Source organism: Tachyglossus aculeatus, chromosome 8 (genome assembly GCF_015852505.1).
Source record: "Tachyglossus aculeatus isolate mTacAcu1 chromosome 8, mTacAcu1.pri, whole genome shotgun sequence".
NCBI classification, from domain to species: domain Eukaryota; kingdom Metazoa; phylum Chordata; class Mammalia; order Monotremata; family Tachyglossidae; genus Tachyglossus; species Tachyglossus aculeatus.
In genome coordinates this window covers 34735327-34749277 of record NC_052073.1, presented here as the reverse complement: position 1 = coordinate 34749277, position 13951 = coordinate 34735327, and the positions used below count along the sequence as shown (strand labels likewise).

At 56.9% G+C, this 13951-nt stretch overlaps 1 protein-coding gene across 1 annotated transcript in view; it reads left to right on the top strand.

The window, feature by feature from the left end:
* Window positions 1–1137: 1137 nt before the first annotated feature.
* The window catches only part of ZNF335 (zinc finger protein 335), a 35129-nt gene continuing 22315 nt past the window's right edge, over window positions 1138–13951 (top strand). Inside the window, exons 1-8 of the mRNA XM_038750054.1 lie at window positions 1138–1270; window positions 1397–1457; window positions 8566–8756; window positions 10885–11071; window positions 12294–12371; window positions 12466–12810; window positions 12916–13026; window positions 13106–13364. Coding sequence (XP_038605982.1) covers window positions 8613–8756; window positions 10885–11071; window positions 12294–12371; window positions 12466–12810; window positions 12916–13026; window positions 13106–13364 — 1124 coding nt within the window. The 5' untranslated portion in view covers window positions 1138–1270; window positions 1397–1457; window positions 8566–8612. The remainder of the gene's footprint in view (window positions 1271–1396; window positions 1458–8565; window positions 8757–10884; window positions 11072–12293; window positions 12372–12465; window positions 12811–12915; window positions 13027–13105; window positions 13365–13951) is intronic.

The following is a 13951-nucleotide window of genomic DNA, read 5'->3' as shown; positions in this document are numbered from 1 at the left end:
CTTCAAGGCCCTAGAGAAGCAGCGTGGCTAGAGAAGCAGCGCGGCTCAGTGGAAAGAGCCCAGGCTTTGGAGTCAGAGGTCATGGGTTCGAATCCCAACTCTGCCACATGTCTGCTGTGTGATCTTGGGCAAGTCACTTCACTTCTCTGGGCCTCAGTTACCTCATTTGTAAAATGGGGATTAATATTGTCAGCCCCCTGTGGGACAACCTGATCACCCTATATCCTCCCCAGCGCTTAGAACAGTGCTTTGCACATAGTAAGCGCTTAACAAATGCCAATTATTATTATTATTATTATTATTAAGAGCTCACCTCCTCCAAGAGGCCTTCCCACACTGAGCCCCCTTTCTCCTCTCCTCCTCCCCATCGCCCCGGCCCTACCTCCTTCCCCTCCCCACAGCACCTGTATAAATATATATATATTTGTACAGATTTATCACTCTATTTATTTCACTTGTCCTTATTTACTATTCTATTTATTTTGTTGATGATGTGCATCTAGCTTTAATTCTATTTGTTCTGACGACTTGACACCTGTCCGCGTTTTATTTTGTTGTCCGTCTCCCCCTTCTAGACTGTAAGCCCACTGTTGGGTAGGGACCGTCTCCATCTGTCGCCGACTTGTACTTCCCAAGCGCTCAGTACAGTGCTCTGCACACAGTAAGCGCTCAACAAATAGGATTGAATGAATGAATAAATAGGATGGAAGGAATGAATGAATGAATTGACGCAGGACCCTGTGACTGGCAGGTCCGGGCTGCGGCCACTAGGGAGCGCTGCTCCCGCCCCGAGGCGGGGAGGACTACGCGGTGACGTCAGACGCAAGGGGTGACGTCCGGATGGAATGAATGAATGAATGAACCCGGGACCCTGTGACCGGCAGGTCAGGGCTGCGGCCACTAGGGAGCGCTGCTCCCGCCCCGCGGCGGGGGAGGACTACGTGGTGACGTCAGACGTGCGGGGTGACGTCAGGATGGAATGAATGAATGAATTAACGCGGGACCCTGTGACTGGCAGGTCCGGGCTGCGGCCACTAGGGAGCGCTGCTCCCGCCCCGAGGCGGGGGAGGACTACGCGGTGACGTCAGACGCACTGGGTGACATCGTGTGCCTGTGGTGACGTCAGACGCGCGAGGGGGCGCTGTGCGCGGAATGACGTCAGACGCATACGATAAGACCCTACGCGAGATCCTTCCGCTCCAACCGAGAAAATAGTTCCCGGCCGTTTGGGACGCGTCGCTCCGGACTAAGCGTCCGCCCCGCGGCCGAGGTCTGCTTGGGGGAGGGGTCTCTCTGTGGGGAGGGGGGTCTCCCGGGTTCCCTCGGCGGCCCTCCCGCGCGGCGAATGGATGTAGATCCGGCCGCGGACGCAGTGCGATGGGTCCTTCCGCCGCAGGGGGCGGCCGCGTCGATGCCGGAGCGGGAGCGGGAGCAAACCGCGCCGGGCCGCGCCGCAGGTGAGCGCGGGGGGGCGCGGCGACCTGCCCGGACCGGTCCGATCCGGTCCGGGAGGGAGAGAGGAAGGGCGGGTGGCGGCGGCGGCCCACGGGGCTGCCCCGCTCGAGGCCCCGGGGTCCGCGGACTTTTAGCGGCTCTCGCAGTTGCCTGAACGGAAATGGGCCGCGGCCGCCAGGTGGCGCCGCGGCCCGCGGTCAGGCAGCGCCGGGGGCAGCCCCGGGACCCCAACGCGCATGCGCGGATGGGGGGCGCGCGCCGGGGGCAGCTCTGAGACCCCCAATACGCATGCGCGGGATATGGAAGGGTGGGGGGCGCGCGCCGGGGGTAGCCCAGGGACCCCAATACGCATGCGCGGATTTGGGAGGGTGGGGGGCGCGCGCCGGGGGCAGCCCCGGGACCCCGATGCGCATGCGCGGATGGGGGCGCGCGCGCCGGGGGCAGAGCCAGGACACCAACGCGCATGCGCCGATTGGTTGCGGGGGAGCGCGCGCTGGAGACAGCCCCCGGGACCCCGATACGCATGCGCGGATTTGGGGGGGGGGGCGCGCCGGAGGGCAGCCCCGGGACCCCCAACGCGCATGCGCTGATTGGTTGAGGGGGAGCGCGCGCTGGAGACAGCCCCCTGACCCCCAACGCGCGTGCGCAGAGTGGGGGGGGGGGGGGGTCGCGCATGCGCGGATTGGGGGCGAGACATTGACCAGCTCGGGGCGGGGGGAAGGGGTGAGTGGACTGTGGTAATAATAATAGTAATAATAATAATAAAAAAATAATAATAATAGTAATCATAGTGATAATAATAATGGCCCTTATTAAGCGCTTGCTATGTGCAAAGCATGCACTGTTCTAAGCGCTGGGGAGTTTACAAGGTTGTCCCCCGTGAGGCTCCCAGTCTTCATCCCCATTTTACGGATGAGGGAACTGAGGCCCAGAGATTAATAATAATAGTAATGATGGTATTTGTTAGGCGCTTACTATGTGCAAAGCACTGTTCTAAGCGCTGGGGAGGTTACAAGGTGATGAGGTTGGCCCCCGTGGGGCCCACAGTCTTCCTCCCCATTTTACAGATGAGGGAACTGAGGCACGGAGAATAATAATAATACTAATGATGGTATTTGTTAAGCGCTTACTATGTGCCAAGCACTGTTCTAAGCGCTGGGGAGGTTACCAGGTGATCAGGTTGTCCCACGTAGGGCTCACAGTCTTCATCCCCATTTTACGGATGAGGGAACTGAGGCCCAGAGAATAATAATAATAATAACAATAATAATAAAAATGGTATTAAGCGCTTATTTTGTGCAAAGCACTGTTCTAAGCGCTGGGGAGGTTACAAGGTGATCAAGTTGTCCCCCGTGGGGCTCCAAGTCTTCATCCCCGTTTTACAGATGAGGGAACTGAGGCCCAGAGAAGAAGAATAATAACAATAATAATAAAAATGGCATTTGTTAAGTGCTTATTCAGTGCAAAGCCCTGTTCTAAGCGCTGGGGTGGTTACAAGGTGATCAAGTCGTCCCCCGTGGGGCTCCAAGTCTTCATCCCCGTTTTACAGATGAGGGAACTGAGGCCCAGAGAATAACAATAATAATAAATGGTATTTGTTAAGCGCTTACTATGTGCAAAGCACTGTTCTAAGCACTGGGGAAACAAGGTGATCAGGTTGTCCCACGGGGGGCTCTCAGTCTTCATCCCCATTTTACAGATGAAGGAACTGAGGCCCAGAGAATAATAATAATAGTGGTATTTGTTATGTGTTTACTATGTGCAAAGCACTGTTCTAAGCGCTGGGGATACAAGGTGATCACGTTGTCCCCCCCGGGGGGGCTCACACTCTTCATCCCCATTTTACAGATGAGGGAACTGAGGTCCAGAGAATAATAATAATAATAATAATAATAATAATAATAATAATAATGGTATTAAGCACAAAGCACTGAGGCCCAGATAATAATAATGATGGTATTTGTTAAGCGCTTACTCTGTGCAAAGCACTGTTCTAAGCGCCGAGGAGGTTACAAGGTGATTAAGTTGGCCCCTGTGGGGCTCCAAGTCTTCATCCCCGTTTTACAGATGAGGGAACTGAGGCCCAGAGAATAACAATAATAATAATAAATGGTATTTGTTAAGCGCTTACTATGTGCAAAGCACTGTTCTAAGCACTGGGGATACAAGGTGATCACGTTGTCCCCCCCGGGGGGGCTCACACTCTTCATCCCCATTTTACAGATGATGGAACTGAGGTCCAGAGAATAATAATAATAATAATAATAATAATAATAATAATAATAATGATGATGATGGTATTAAGCACAAAGCACTGAGGCCCAGAGAATAATAATAATAATAATGATGGTATTTGTTAAGCGCTTACTCTGTGCAAAGCACTGTTCTAAGCGCCGAGGAGGTTACAAGGTGATTAAGTTGGCCCCTGTGGGGCTCCAAGTCTTCATCCCCATTTTACAGATGAGGGAACTGAGGCCCAGAGAATAGTAATAATAATGGTACTTAAGTGCTTACTATGTGCAAAGCACTGTTCTAAGTGCTGGGGAGGTTACAAGGTGATCAGTTTGTCCCCCGTGGGGCTTACACTCTTCATCCCCATTTTACACATGAGGGAACTGAGGTCCAGAGATTAATAATAATAATAATGGTATTTGTTAAGCACAAAGCACTGAGGCAGAGAGAATAATAGTAATAATCATAATAATGGTATTTGTTAAGCGCTTACTATGTGCCAAGCACTGTTCTAAGCGCTGGGGAGGTTACAAGGTGATTAGGTTGTCCCCCGTGGGGCTCACAGTCTTCATCCCCATTTTACAGATGAGGGAACTGAGGCACAGAGAATAATAATAATAACTAACATTTATTAAGCGCTTACTATGTGCAAAGCACTGTTCTAAACGCTGGGGAGGTTACAAGGTGATCGGGTTGTCCCCCGGGGGGCTCACAGTCTTCATCCCCATTTTGCAGATGAGGGAACTGAGGCCCAGAGAATAATAATAATGATGATGATGGTATTTGTTAAGGGCTTACTATGTGCAAAGCACTGTTCTAAGCACTGGGGAGGTTACAAGGTGATCAGGTGGTCCCCCGTGGGGCCCACAGTCTTCATCCCCATTTTACAGATGAGGTCACTGAGGCCCAGAGAATAATAATAATAATAGTAATGGTATTGGTTAAGCGCAAAGCACTGAGGCACAGAGAATAATAATAATAATAATAATGATGGTATGTTAAGCGCTTACTATGTGCAAAGCACTGTTCTAAGCGCTGGGGGATATAAGGTGATCAGGTTGTCCCCCGTGGGCCTCACAGTCTTCATCCCCATTTTACAGATGAGGGAACTGAGGCACAGAGAATAATAGTAATAATAGTAGCATTTATTAAGCGCTTACTATGTACAAAGCACTGTTCTAAGCGCTGGGGAGGTTACAAGGTGATGACATTGTCCCAGGTGGGGCTCACAGTCTTCATCCCAATTTTACAGATGAGGTCACTGAGGCCCAGAAAATAATAATAATGGTATTAAACGCAAAGCACTGAGGCACAGATAGTAATAATAATAATAATAATAATGATGGTATTTGTTAAGCACTTACTATGTGGAAAGCACTGTTCTAAACACTGGGGAGATTACAAGGTGATCACGTCCCATGTGGGGCTCACAGTATTCATCCCCATTTTACAGATGAGGTCACTGAGGCCCAGAAAATAATAATAATAATGATGGTATTTGTTAAGCGCAAAGCAGTGAGGCACAGAGAATAATGATAATAATGATGGTATTTGTTAAGCACTTACTATGTGCAAAGCACTGTTCTAAGCGCTGGGGAGGTTACAAGGTGATCACGTTGTCCCATGTGGGGCTCACAGTCCCCATTCCAGCCCCACAGCGCTTATGTCCATATCCGTAATTTGTGTATATTAATAATAATGGTAAAATGGTAAAATCCCCATTTTACAGGTGAGGGAACTGAGGCCCAGAGAATAATAATAATAATAATAATGGCATTTGTTAAGTGCTTACTCTGTGCAAAGCACCGTTCTAAGTGCTGGGGAGGTTACAAGGTGATCGGGTTGACCCGCGGGGGGCTCGCGGTCTTCCTCCCCATTTTACAGATGAGGGAACTGAGGCACAGAGAATAATAATAATGGTGGTATTTGTTAGGCGCTTCCTATGTGCAAAGCACTGTTCTAAGCGTTGGGGAGGTTACAGGGTGATCAGGTTGTCCCACACGCAGCTCCCAGTCTTCATCCCCCTTTTCCAGATGAGGGAACTGAGGCCCAGAGAAGTGAAGTGACTTGCTCGAAGTCCCTCAGCTGACGAGTGGCGGAGCCGGGATTTGAACCCATGACCCCTGTGACTCCAAATCCCGGCCTCTTTCCACTGAGCCACGCTGCGTGATAATAATATTCATTCATTCATTCAGTGGTATTTATGGAGCGCTTACTGTGTGCAGGGCACTGTACTAAGCGCTTGGGATGTACAAGTTGGCAACATCTAGGGACAGTCCCTACCTGACAACGGGCTCACAGGCTAGAAGGGGGAGACGGACGACAAAACAAAACATGTGGGCAGATGATAATTGTGGTATTTGTTAAGCGCTTACTATGTGCCAGGCACTGTTCTAAGCGCTGGGGGAGATACAAGGTGATCAGGTTGTCCCCCATGGGGCTCACGGTCTTCATCCCCATATTCCAGATGAGGGAACTGAGGCCCAGAGAAGTCAAGTGACTCGTCCAAGGTCACACAGCGGACTAGAGGCAGAGGCGGGATTAGAACCCACACCCTTCTGACTCCCCAGGCTGGGCTCTTGCGGCTCCTGCCCCGCCGTGCCTCAGTTTACCCCCTCCGCCGCCGGGCCTGGGAGTCCGGTCCTGGGTTCTGATCCCGCCCCTTGTCTGCTGGGTGACCTGGGGCCAGTCACTTCCCTGCCTCAGTGCCCGTGGCTCAGTGGAAAGAGCCCGGGCTTTGGAGTCCGAGGTCACGGGTTCAAATCCCGACTCCGCCACTTGTCAGCGGGGTGACTTTGGGCGAGTCGCTTCACTTCTCCGGGCCTCAGTGACCTCATCTGGAAAATGGGGATTAATCAATCAATCAATCGTATTTATTGAGCGCTTACTGTGTGCAGAGCACTGTACTAAGCGCTTGGGAAGTACAAGTTGGCTTAAGACTGAGAATCCCCCATGGGACAACCTGATCATCTTGTGATCTCCCCAGCGCTTAGAACAGTGCTTTGCACATAGTAAGCGCTTAATAAGTGCCATTATTATTATTATTATTATTACTATTATTATTATTATTTAGAAAATGGGGTCCTGAATGGCTCCATTTCCTTTTCCTCTCCCATTGTGGGCAGGGATTGTCTCGTCTCTGTTGCCGCTTTCTAAGCGCTTAGCACAGTGCTCTGCACACAGAAATTGCTCAGTAAGCACGATTGAATGAGTGAATGGATTGACGACTGGGTGAATGAATAATAATAATAAATAATGACGGTATTTGATAAGCGCTTACTATGTGCCAAGCACTCGGGAGGATACAAGGCGATCAGGTCGTTCCCCCGTGGGGCTCCCAGTCTTCATCCCCATTTGACAGATGAGGGAACTGAGGCCCAGAGAAGGGAAGCGACTCGCCCAAGGTCACACAGCTGACAAGGGGTGGAGGCGGGATTAGAACCCACGACCTCTGACTCCCGAGCCCGGGCTCTTTCCACTGAGGCACACGAATGAATGAGACTGTGAACCCCACGTGGGGTGGGGATTGTGTCCATCCCCATTTGCTTGATTTCCCCCCCGCCTCAGCGCTTAGTACAGTGCCTGGCACATGATGACGATGATGATGATGGTATTTATTAAGCGCTTACTATGTGCCAAGCACTGTACTAATCGCCGGGGTTGATACAAGCCAATCGGGTTGGACATAGTCCCCGTCCCCCGTGGGGCTCACGGTCTCCATCCCCATTTGACAGATGAGGGAACTGAGGCCTGGAGAATAATAACGACGATGACGGTATTTGTTAAGCGCTTACTATGTGCCAAGCACTGTACTAATCGCCGGGGTTGATCCAAGCCAATCGGGTTGGACACAGTCCCCGTCCCTGTGGGGCTCACGGTCTCCACCCCCATTTGACAGATGAGGGAACTGAGGCCTGGAGAATAATTACGATGGTGATGGTGTTGGTTAAGCACTTACTATGTGCCAAGCACTGTACTAGTCGCCGGGATTGATACAAGCCAATCGGGTTGGACACAGTCCCCGTCCCCCGTGGGGCTCACGGTCTCCACCCCCATTTGACAGATCATCATCATCATCAATCGTATTTATTGAGCGCTTACTGTGTGCAGAGCACTGTACTAAGCGCTTGGGAAGTCCAAGTTGGCAACATCTAGAGACAGTCCCTACCCAACAGTGGGCTCACAGTCTAAAAGAGGGAACTGAGGCCTGGAGAATAATAATGATGATGACGGTATTTGTTAAGCGCTTACTATGTGCCAAGCACTGTACTAATCGCCGGGGTTGATCCAAGCCAATCGGGTTGGACACAGTCCCCGTCCCCCTTGGGGCTCACGGTCTCCATCTCCATTTGACAGATGAGGGAACTGAGGCCTGGAGAATAATAATGATGATGATGATGGTATTAAGCGCTTAGTATGTGCCAAGCACTGTACTAAGCGCCGGGGTTGATACAAGCCAATCGGGTTGGACACAGTTCCCTTATTGAGCGCTTACTGTGTGCGGAGCACTGTACTAAGCGCTTGGGAAGTCCAAGTTGGCAACATCTAGAGACAGTCCCTACCCAACAGTGGGCTCACAGTCTAAAAGAGGGAACTGAGGCCTGGAGAATAATAACGATGGTGATGGTGTTGGTTAAGCGCTTACTATGTGCCAAGCACTGTACTAACCGCCGGGATTGATACAAGCCAATCGGGTTGGACACAGTCCCCGTCCCCCGTGGGGCTCACGGTCTCCACCCCCATTTGACAGATGAGGGAACTGAGGCCTGGAGAATAATAATGATGATGATGATGGTATTAAGCGCTTACTATGTGCCAAGCACTGTACTAAGCGCGGGCTCCCCGTCCGGATCGGGTGTGGTTTTTCCCTGCCGGCAGAGTGAAGGCGTCGGACGGAGCGGCCCCCCCCGGCCCCCCGGGCGGCCATGGAGGAGGCCGAGGTGCAGAGCAGCAGCGACGCGGCCCCGCGGCGGCCCCGGGGCCGGGACCCGGCCGAGAGCGGGCTGGACGTGGGCTCCTCGGAGGAGGCCGTGTCCGCCGACAGCAGCGACGCCGCCCGCCGCGCCCCGGTAACCGCACCCGGGACACGGGCACGCCGCCCGCTTGGCGCCCAGCGCTGGGGGAGACGCCCAATCGAGGGCGAGGGGAAGCGGGGGAATCAGGAGGACCCGCGTCCTCGTCCCGGCCCTGCCACGGTGACCTTGAGCCAAATACGATTGAATGAATGAACACCTCCTCCAAGAATCAATCAATCAATCAATCGTATTTATTGAGCGCTGACTGTGTGCAGAGCACTGTACTGAGCGCTTGGGAAGCCCAAGTTGGCAACATCTAGAGACAGTCCCCGACAGCGGGCTCACAGTCACTTCCCTTCCCTGGGCCGCCTCTGTCGAATAATAATAATGATGGTGGCATTTATTAAGCGCTTCCTATGTGCGAAGCACCGTTCCCCGCTGTTGGGTAGGGACCGGTCTCTATACGTTGCCAACTTGGACTTCCCAAGCGCTCAGTACAGTGCTCTGCGCACCGTAAGCGCTCAATTAATACGATTGAATGAATGCTCTAAGCGCTGGGGAGGTGACAAGGTGATCGGGTTGTCCCACGGGGGGCTCACGGTCTTCATCCCCGTTTGGCAGATGAGGGAACTGAGGCACAGAGAAGTTAAGTGACTCGACCAAAGTCACATAGCTGACAATTAGCGGAGCCGGGATTTGAACCCATGACCTCTGACTCCAAAGCCCGGGCTCTTTCAGCTGAGCCACGCTGCTCCTCAACAATAATAATAATGATGGCATTTATTAAGCGCTTACTATGTGCAAGGCACCGTTCTAAGCGCTGGGGAGGTGACAAGGTGATCGGGTTGTCCCATGGGGGGCTCACGGTCTTCATCCCCATTTGACAGATGAGGGAACTGAGGCACAGAGAAGTTAAGTGACTCGCCCAAAGTCACATAGCTGACAATTAGCGGAGCCGGGATTTGAACCCATGACCTCTGACTCCAAAGCCCGGGCTCTTTCAGCTGAGCCACGCCGCTCCTCAACAATAATAATAATGATGGCATTTATTAAGCGCTTACTATGTGCAAAGCACCGTTCTAAGCGCTGGGGAGGTGACAAGGTGATCAGGTTGTCCCACGGGGGGCTCACGGTCTTCATCCCCATTTTCCAGATGAGGGGACTGAGGCCCAGAGAAGTGAAGCGACTCGTCCAAAGTCACCCAGTTGACAAGTGGTGGAGCTGGGATTCGAACCCATGACCTCTGACTCCAAAGCCGGGCCTCTTTCCACTGAGCCGCGCTGCTTCTATGGGGATGGAGACCGAGTCCGACCCAATCGGGTTGGATCCACCCCGGTGCTTAGTACAGTGCCTGACTCATCATCAATCGTATTTATTGAGCACTTACTATGCGCAGAGCACTGTACTAAGCGCTTGGGAAGTGCAAATTGGCAACATATAGAGACAGTCCCTACCCAACAGTGGGCTCACGGTCTCAGTAGGCGCTTAACAGATACCGTGATTATGGGACAGGTGAGGCAACTGAGGCCCATGCAGTCGTACTTATTGAGCGCTTACCGCGTGCAGAGCGCTGTACTGAGCGTTTGGAAAGCGCAGTCCGGCAACAGAGGGAGACGATCCCTACCCGATGGCGGGCTCACGGTCTAGAAGGGGGAGACGGACGACAAAACAAGTAGACAGGCGTCCATACCATCAATATAAATAAATAGAATTAAAGGTAGATACACATCATTAGTAAAATAAACAGAATAATAAGTATGGACAGACTGTGAGCCCACTGTTGGGTAGGGACCGTCTCTATACGTTGGCAACTTGGACTTCCCAAGCGCTTAGTACAGTGCTCTGCACACAGTAAGCGCTCAATAAATACGATTGATCGATTGATATACACAGGGGCTGCGGGGCGAGCAAGGGGGTAGAGCAGAGGAGAAGGGGGTCCCAGTTTGGGAAGGCTTCCCGGCGGAGGTGAGCTTTCAGGAGGGCTTTGAAGGGGGGGATGCAGTGACTTGGCCAAGGTCGCACGGCAGACACGTGGCGGAGCCGGATTAGAACCCAAGCCCGGGGTCCGCGGGGAGGGACGAGGCCGCCGCTCCGTGCCTCGGTCTCCCCGTCGGGCGGAGCGGGGGGCAAGACACCCGTGGTCTCCTCCCGACGCTCCCGTCCCCCCGGCGCGGGCCCGCAGGAGGAAGCGTCCGAGAGCAGCCCGGGCCCGGGCGCCGCCCGGCGGGGTTACCTGCCCGACTCGTCGTCCATGGGCCCGGCCACCGCCCTCCTAGCCGACTCCGCCGCCGCCGCCGCCTCCTCCTCGGACCTCGGCTCCGCCATCGACAGGATCATCGAGTCCACCATCGGGCCCGACCTCATCCAGAGTGAGAGCCGGGGGGCACCGGGGGGCACCGGGGGTGCTCTCGCCCGCCGCGGGACTCGCTGAGCACCTGTCGGGTGCGGAGCGCTGTCCTAAGCGCTTGGGAGAGGACGGTAGTTAGATATAATCCCCGCTCTCAAGGAACGGGGCATCTTGGGTGGCCCCCGGGGCACGAGCAGGGGGCCGAGCAGGGAATGCCGGGTAGCCCGGGGGGCTCAGCCGGGGGTCCTGAGTTCGAGCAGGGGACGCCGGGTAGCCCCGGGGCCCGAGCTGAGGATCCTGGTTAGCCCCGGGGGCCAAGTAGGGGATCCTGGCTAGCCCCGGGGGCCAGGCTGGGGATCCTGGGTAGCCCCGGGGGCCAAGTAGGGGATCCTGGGTAGCCCCGGGGGCCAGGCCGGGGGTCCTGAGTAGCCCCGGGGGCCGAGCAGGGGATGCCGGGTAGCCCCGGGGGCCGAGCTGAGGATCCTGGGTAGCCCCGGGGGCCAAGTAGGGGATCCTGGGTAGCCCCGGGGGCCAGGCTGGGGGTCCTGAGTAGCCATGGGGGCTGAGCAGGGGATGCCGGGTAGCCCCGGGGGGCCGAGCTGAGGATCCTGGGTAGCCCCGGGGGCCAAGTAGGGGATCCTGGGTAGCCCCGGGGACCAGGCCGGGGGTTCTGAGTAGCCATGGGGGCCGAGCAGGAGATGCCGGGTAGCCCCGGGGGCCAGGCTGGGGGTCCTGAGTAGCCATGGGGGCTGAGCAGGGGACGCCGGGTAGCCCCGGGGGACAAGTAGGAGATCCTGGGTAGCCCCGGGGGCCAAGTAGGGGATCCTGGGTAGCCCCGGGGGCCAGGCCGGGGGTCCTTAGTAGCCATTGGGGCCGAGCAGGGGATGCCGGGTAGCCCCGGGGGCCGAGCTGAGGATCCTGGGCAGCCCCGGGGACCAAGTAGGGGATCCTGGGTAGCCCCGGGGGTCCTTAGTAGCCCTGGGGGCCGAGCCGGGGACGCCTGGTAGCCCCGGGGGCCAAGTAGGGGATCCTGGGTAGCCCTGGGGGCCGAGCCCGGTGCCAAGTAGGGGATCCTGGGTAGCCCCGGGGGCCGAGCCGGGGATGCTGGGTAGCCCCGGGGGCCAGGCCGGGGATCCTGGGTAGCCCCGGGGGCCGAGCCGGGGATGCCTGGTAGCCCCGGGGGCCGAGCCGGGGACGCCGGGTAGCCCCGACGGAGCCTCAGTGGCCATCCCTCCCGCCCGCAGGCTGCATCACGGTGACCAGCGCCGAGGACGGCGGGGCGGAAACCACCCAGTACCTGATCCTCCAGGGGCCGGATGACGGTGAGAGACGGTGCGCGGGACCCCGGGGGGCCGGGGTGGCGGGGGGGAGGAGGCCTGACCCCAGCCCCGCCCCGCCCCGCCCGTCCCCCCGCAGGCGCCCCCGCCGAGGGGCCCACGTCCACCTCCGCCGGCCCGGGGCGGCCCGAGGAGCCGGACCTGCAGAGCCTGGAGGCCATGATGGAGGTGGTGGTCGTCCAGCAGTTCCAGTGCAAGCTGTGCCACTACCGCAGCGCCAGCAAAGCGCCCCTCCTCAGCCACATGCGCCAGAGGCACTTCGGGCCCGGTGAGGGGGCCGCCACCGCCGCTCCTCCGGCCCGCGCCGACCGTTTATTCCTCTCTCCCCCGCCGCCGGGTCACCCGGGGGCCGTTGCTTGTCCGGGCCGCGCCGACCGTTTATTCATCTCTCCGTCGACGTCCGTCCGGGGGACGCGCTCAGTAAATAGGAGAGGATAAATAACGGGGACGGGCGAACGGGATAAGAAAGGGGCGGCGGGGCGGTGTGGGGGTGGGGGGCGGACCACCTCTCACCGACGACTCCGGGCAGCGACGGGGCAGAGGAGCAGCCGGCCCGGCAAGCGGGGGGCCGCGCCCGAGGAGGAGGAGGAGGAGGAGGACGACGACATCGTGGACGCGGGGGCCATCGACGACCCGGAGGGTGAGGGGGGCCGGGGGGGGGGGGGGGGGCGGCGGCGGGGTCCCGGGGCGGCCGCGCTGACCGTTGCCCGTCGGCCCAGGGGACAGCGACTACGATCCGGAGGAGGACGAGGCGGGCCAGGGCCGCCCCCCGGACCCCCCCGCCGACCGGCCCCGCCGCTGCCGCCGGCCCGGGCGGCCCCGCGAGCCGCCCCGCCCGGAGGCCGAGGCCGGGGCCGGGGCGGGGGGCCGGCCCGAGGACGGCCCCCCGGGCGAGCCGCCCCCCGCCACCCCCCGGCGCCGCGGACACCCCTCCTGCCGCCTCCTCGGGAAGAAGTACCGCAAGTACACGGGACGCAGGTGGGTGCGACCGCCGGACCGGACGCTCCCGCGTCCCCTACCGGCCCCGGGAGTCAGGGGACGCGGGTTCGAGTGCCGCCTCCGCCGCAGCGGAAAGAGCCCGGGCTTTGGAGTTCCGATCCCGGCTCTGCCACGTGTCTGCTGTGTGACGTTGGGCGAGTCGCTTCCCTTCCCCGAGCCTCAGTTCCCTCATCTGTAAAATGAGGATTAAGACTGTGGGCCCCATGGGGGACAGCCTGATCACCTTGTAACCTCCCCAGCGCTTAGAACAGTGCTTTGCACATAGTAAGCGCTTAACAAATGCCATCATTATTATTATTATTATTATTACGTGTCCGCTGCGGGACCTGAGACGCGTCACTTGGCTTCTCTGAGAAGCGGCGTGGTTTAGTGGAAAGAGCCCGGGCTTTGGAGTCAAGAGGTCATGGGTTCTAATCCCGGCTCCGCCAATTGTCAGCCGTGTGACTTTGGGCGAGTCACTTCACTTCTCTGGGCCTCAGTGACCTCATCTGGAAAATGGGGATGAAGACTGTGAGCCCCCCCGTGGGACAACCTGATCACCTAGTACCTCCTCAGCGCTTAGAACA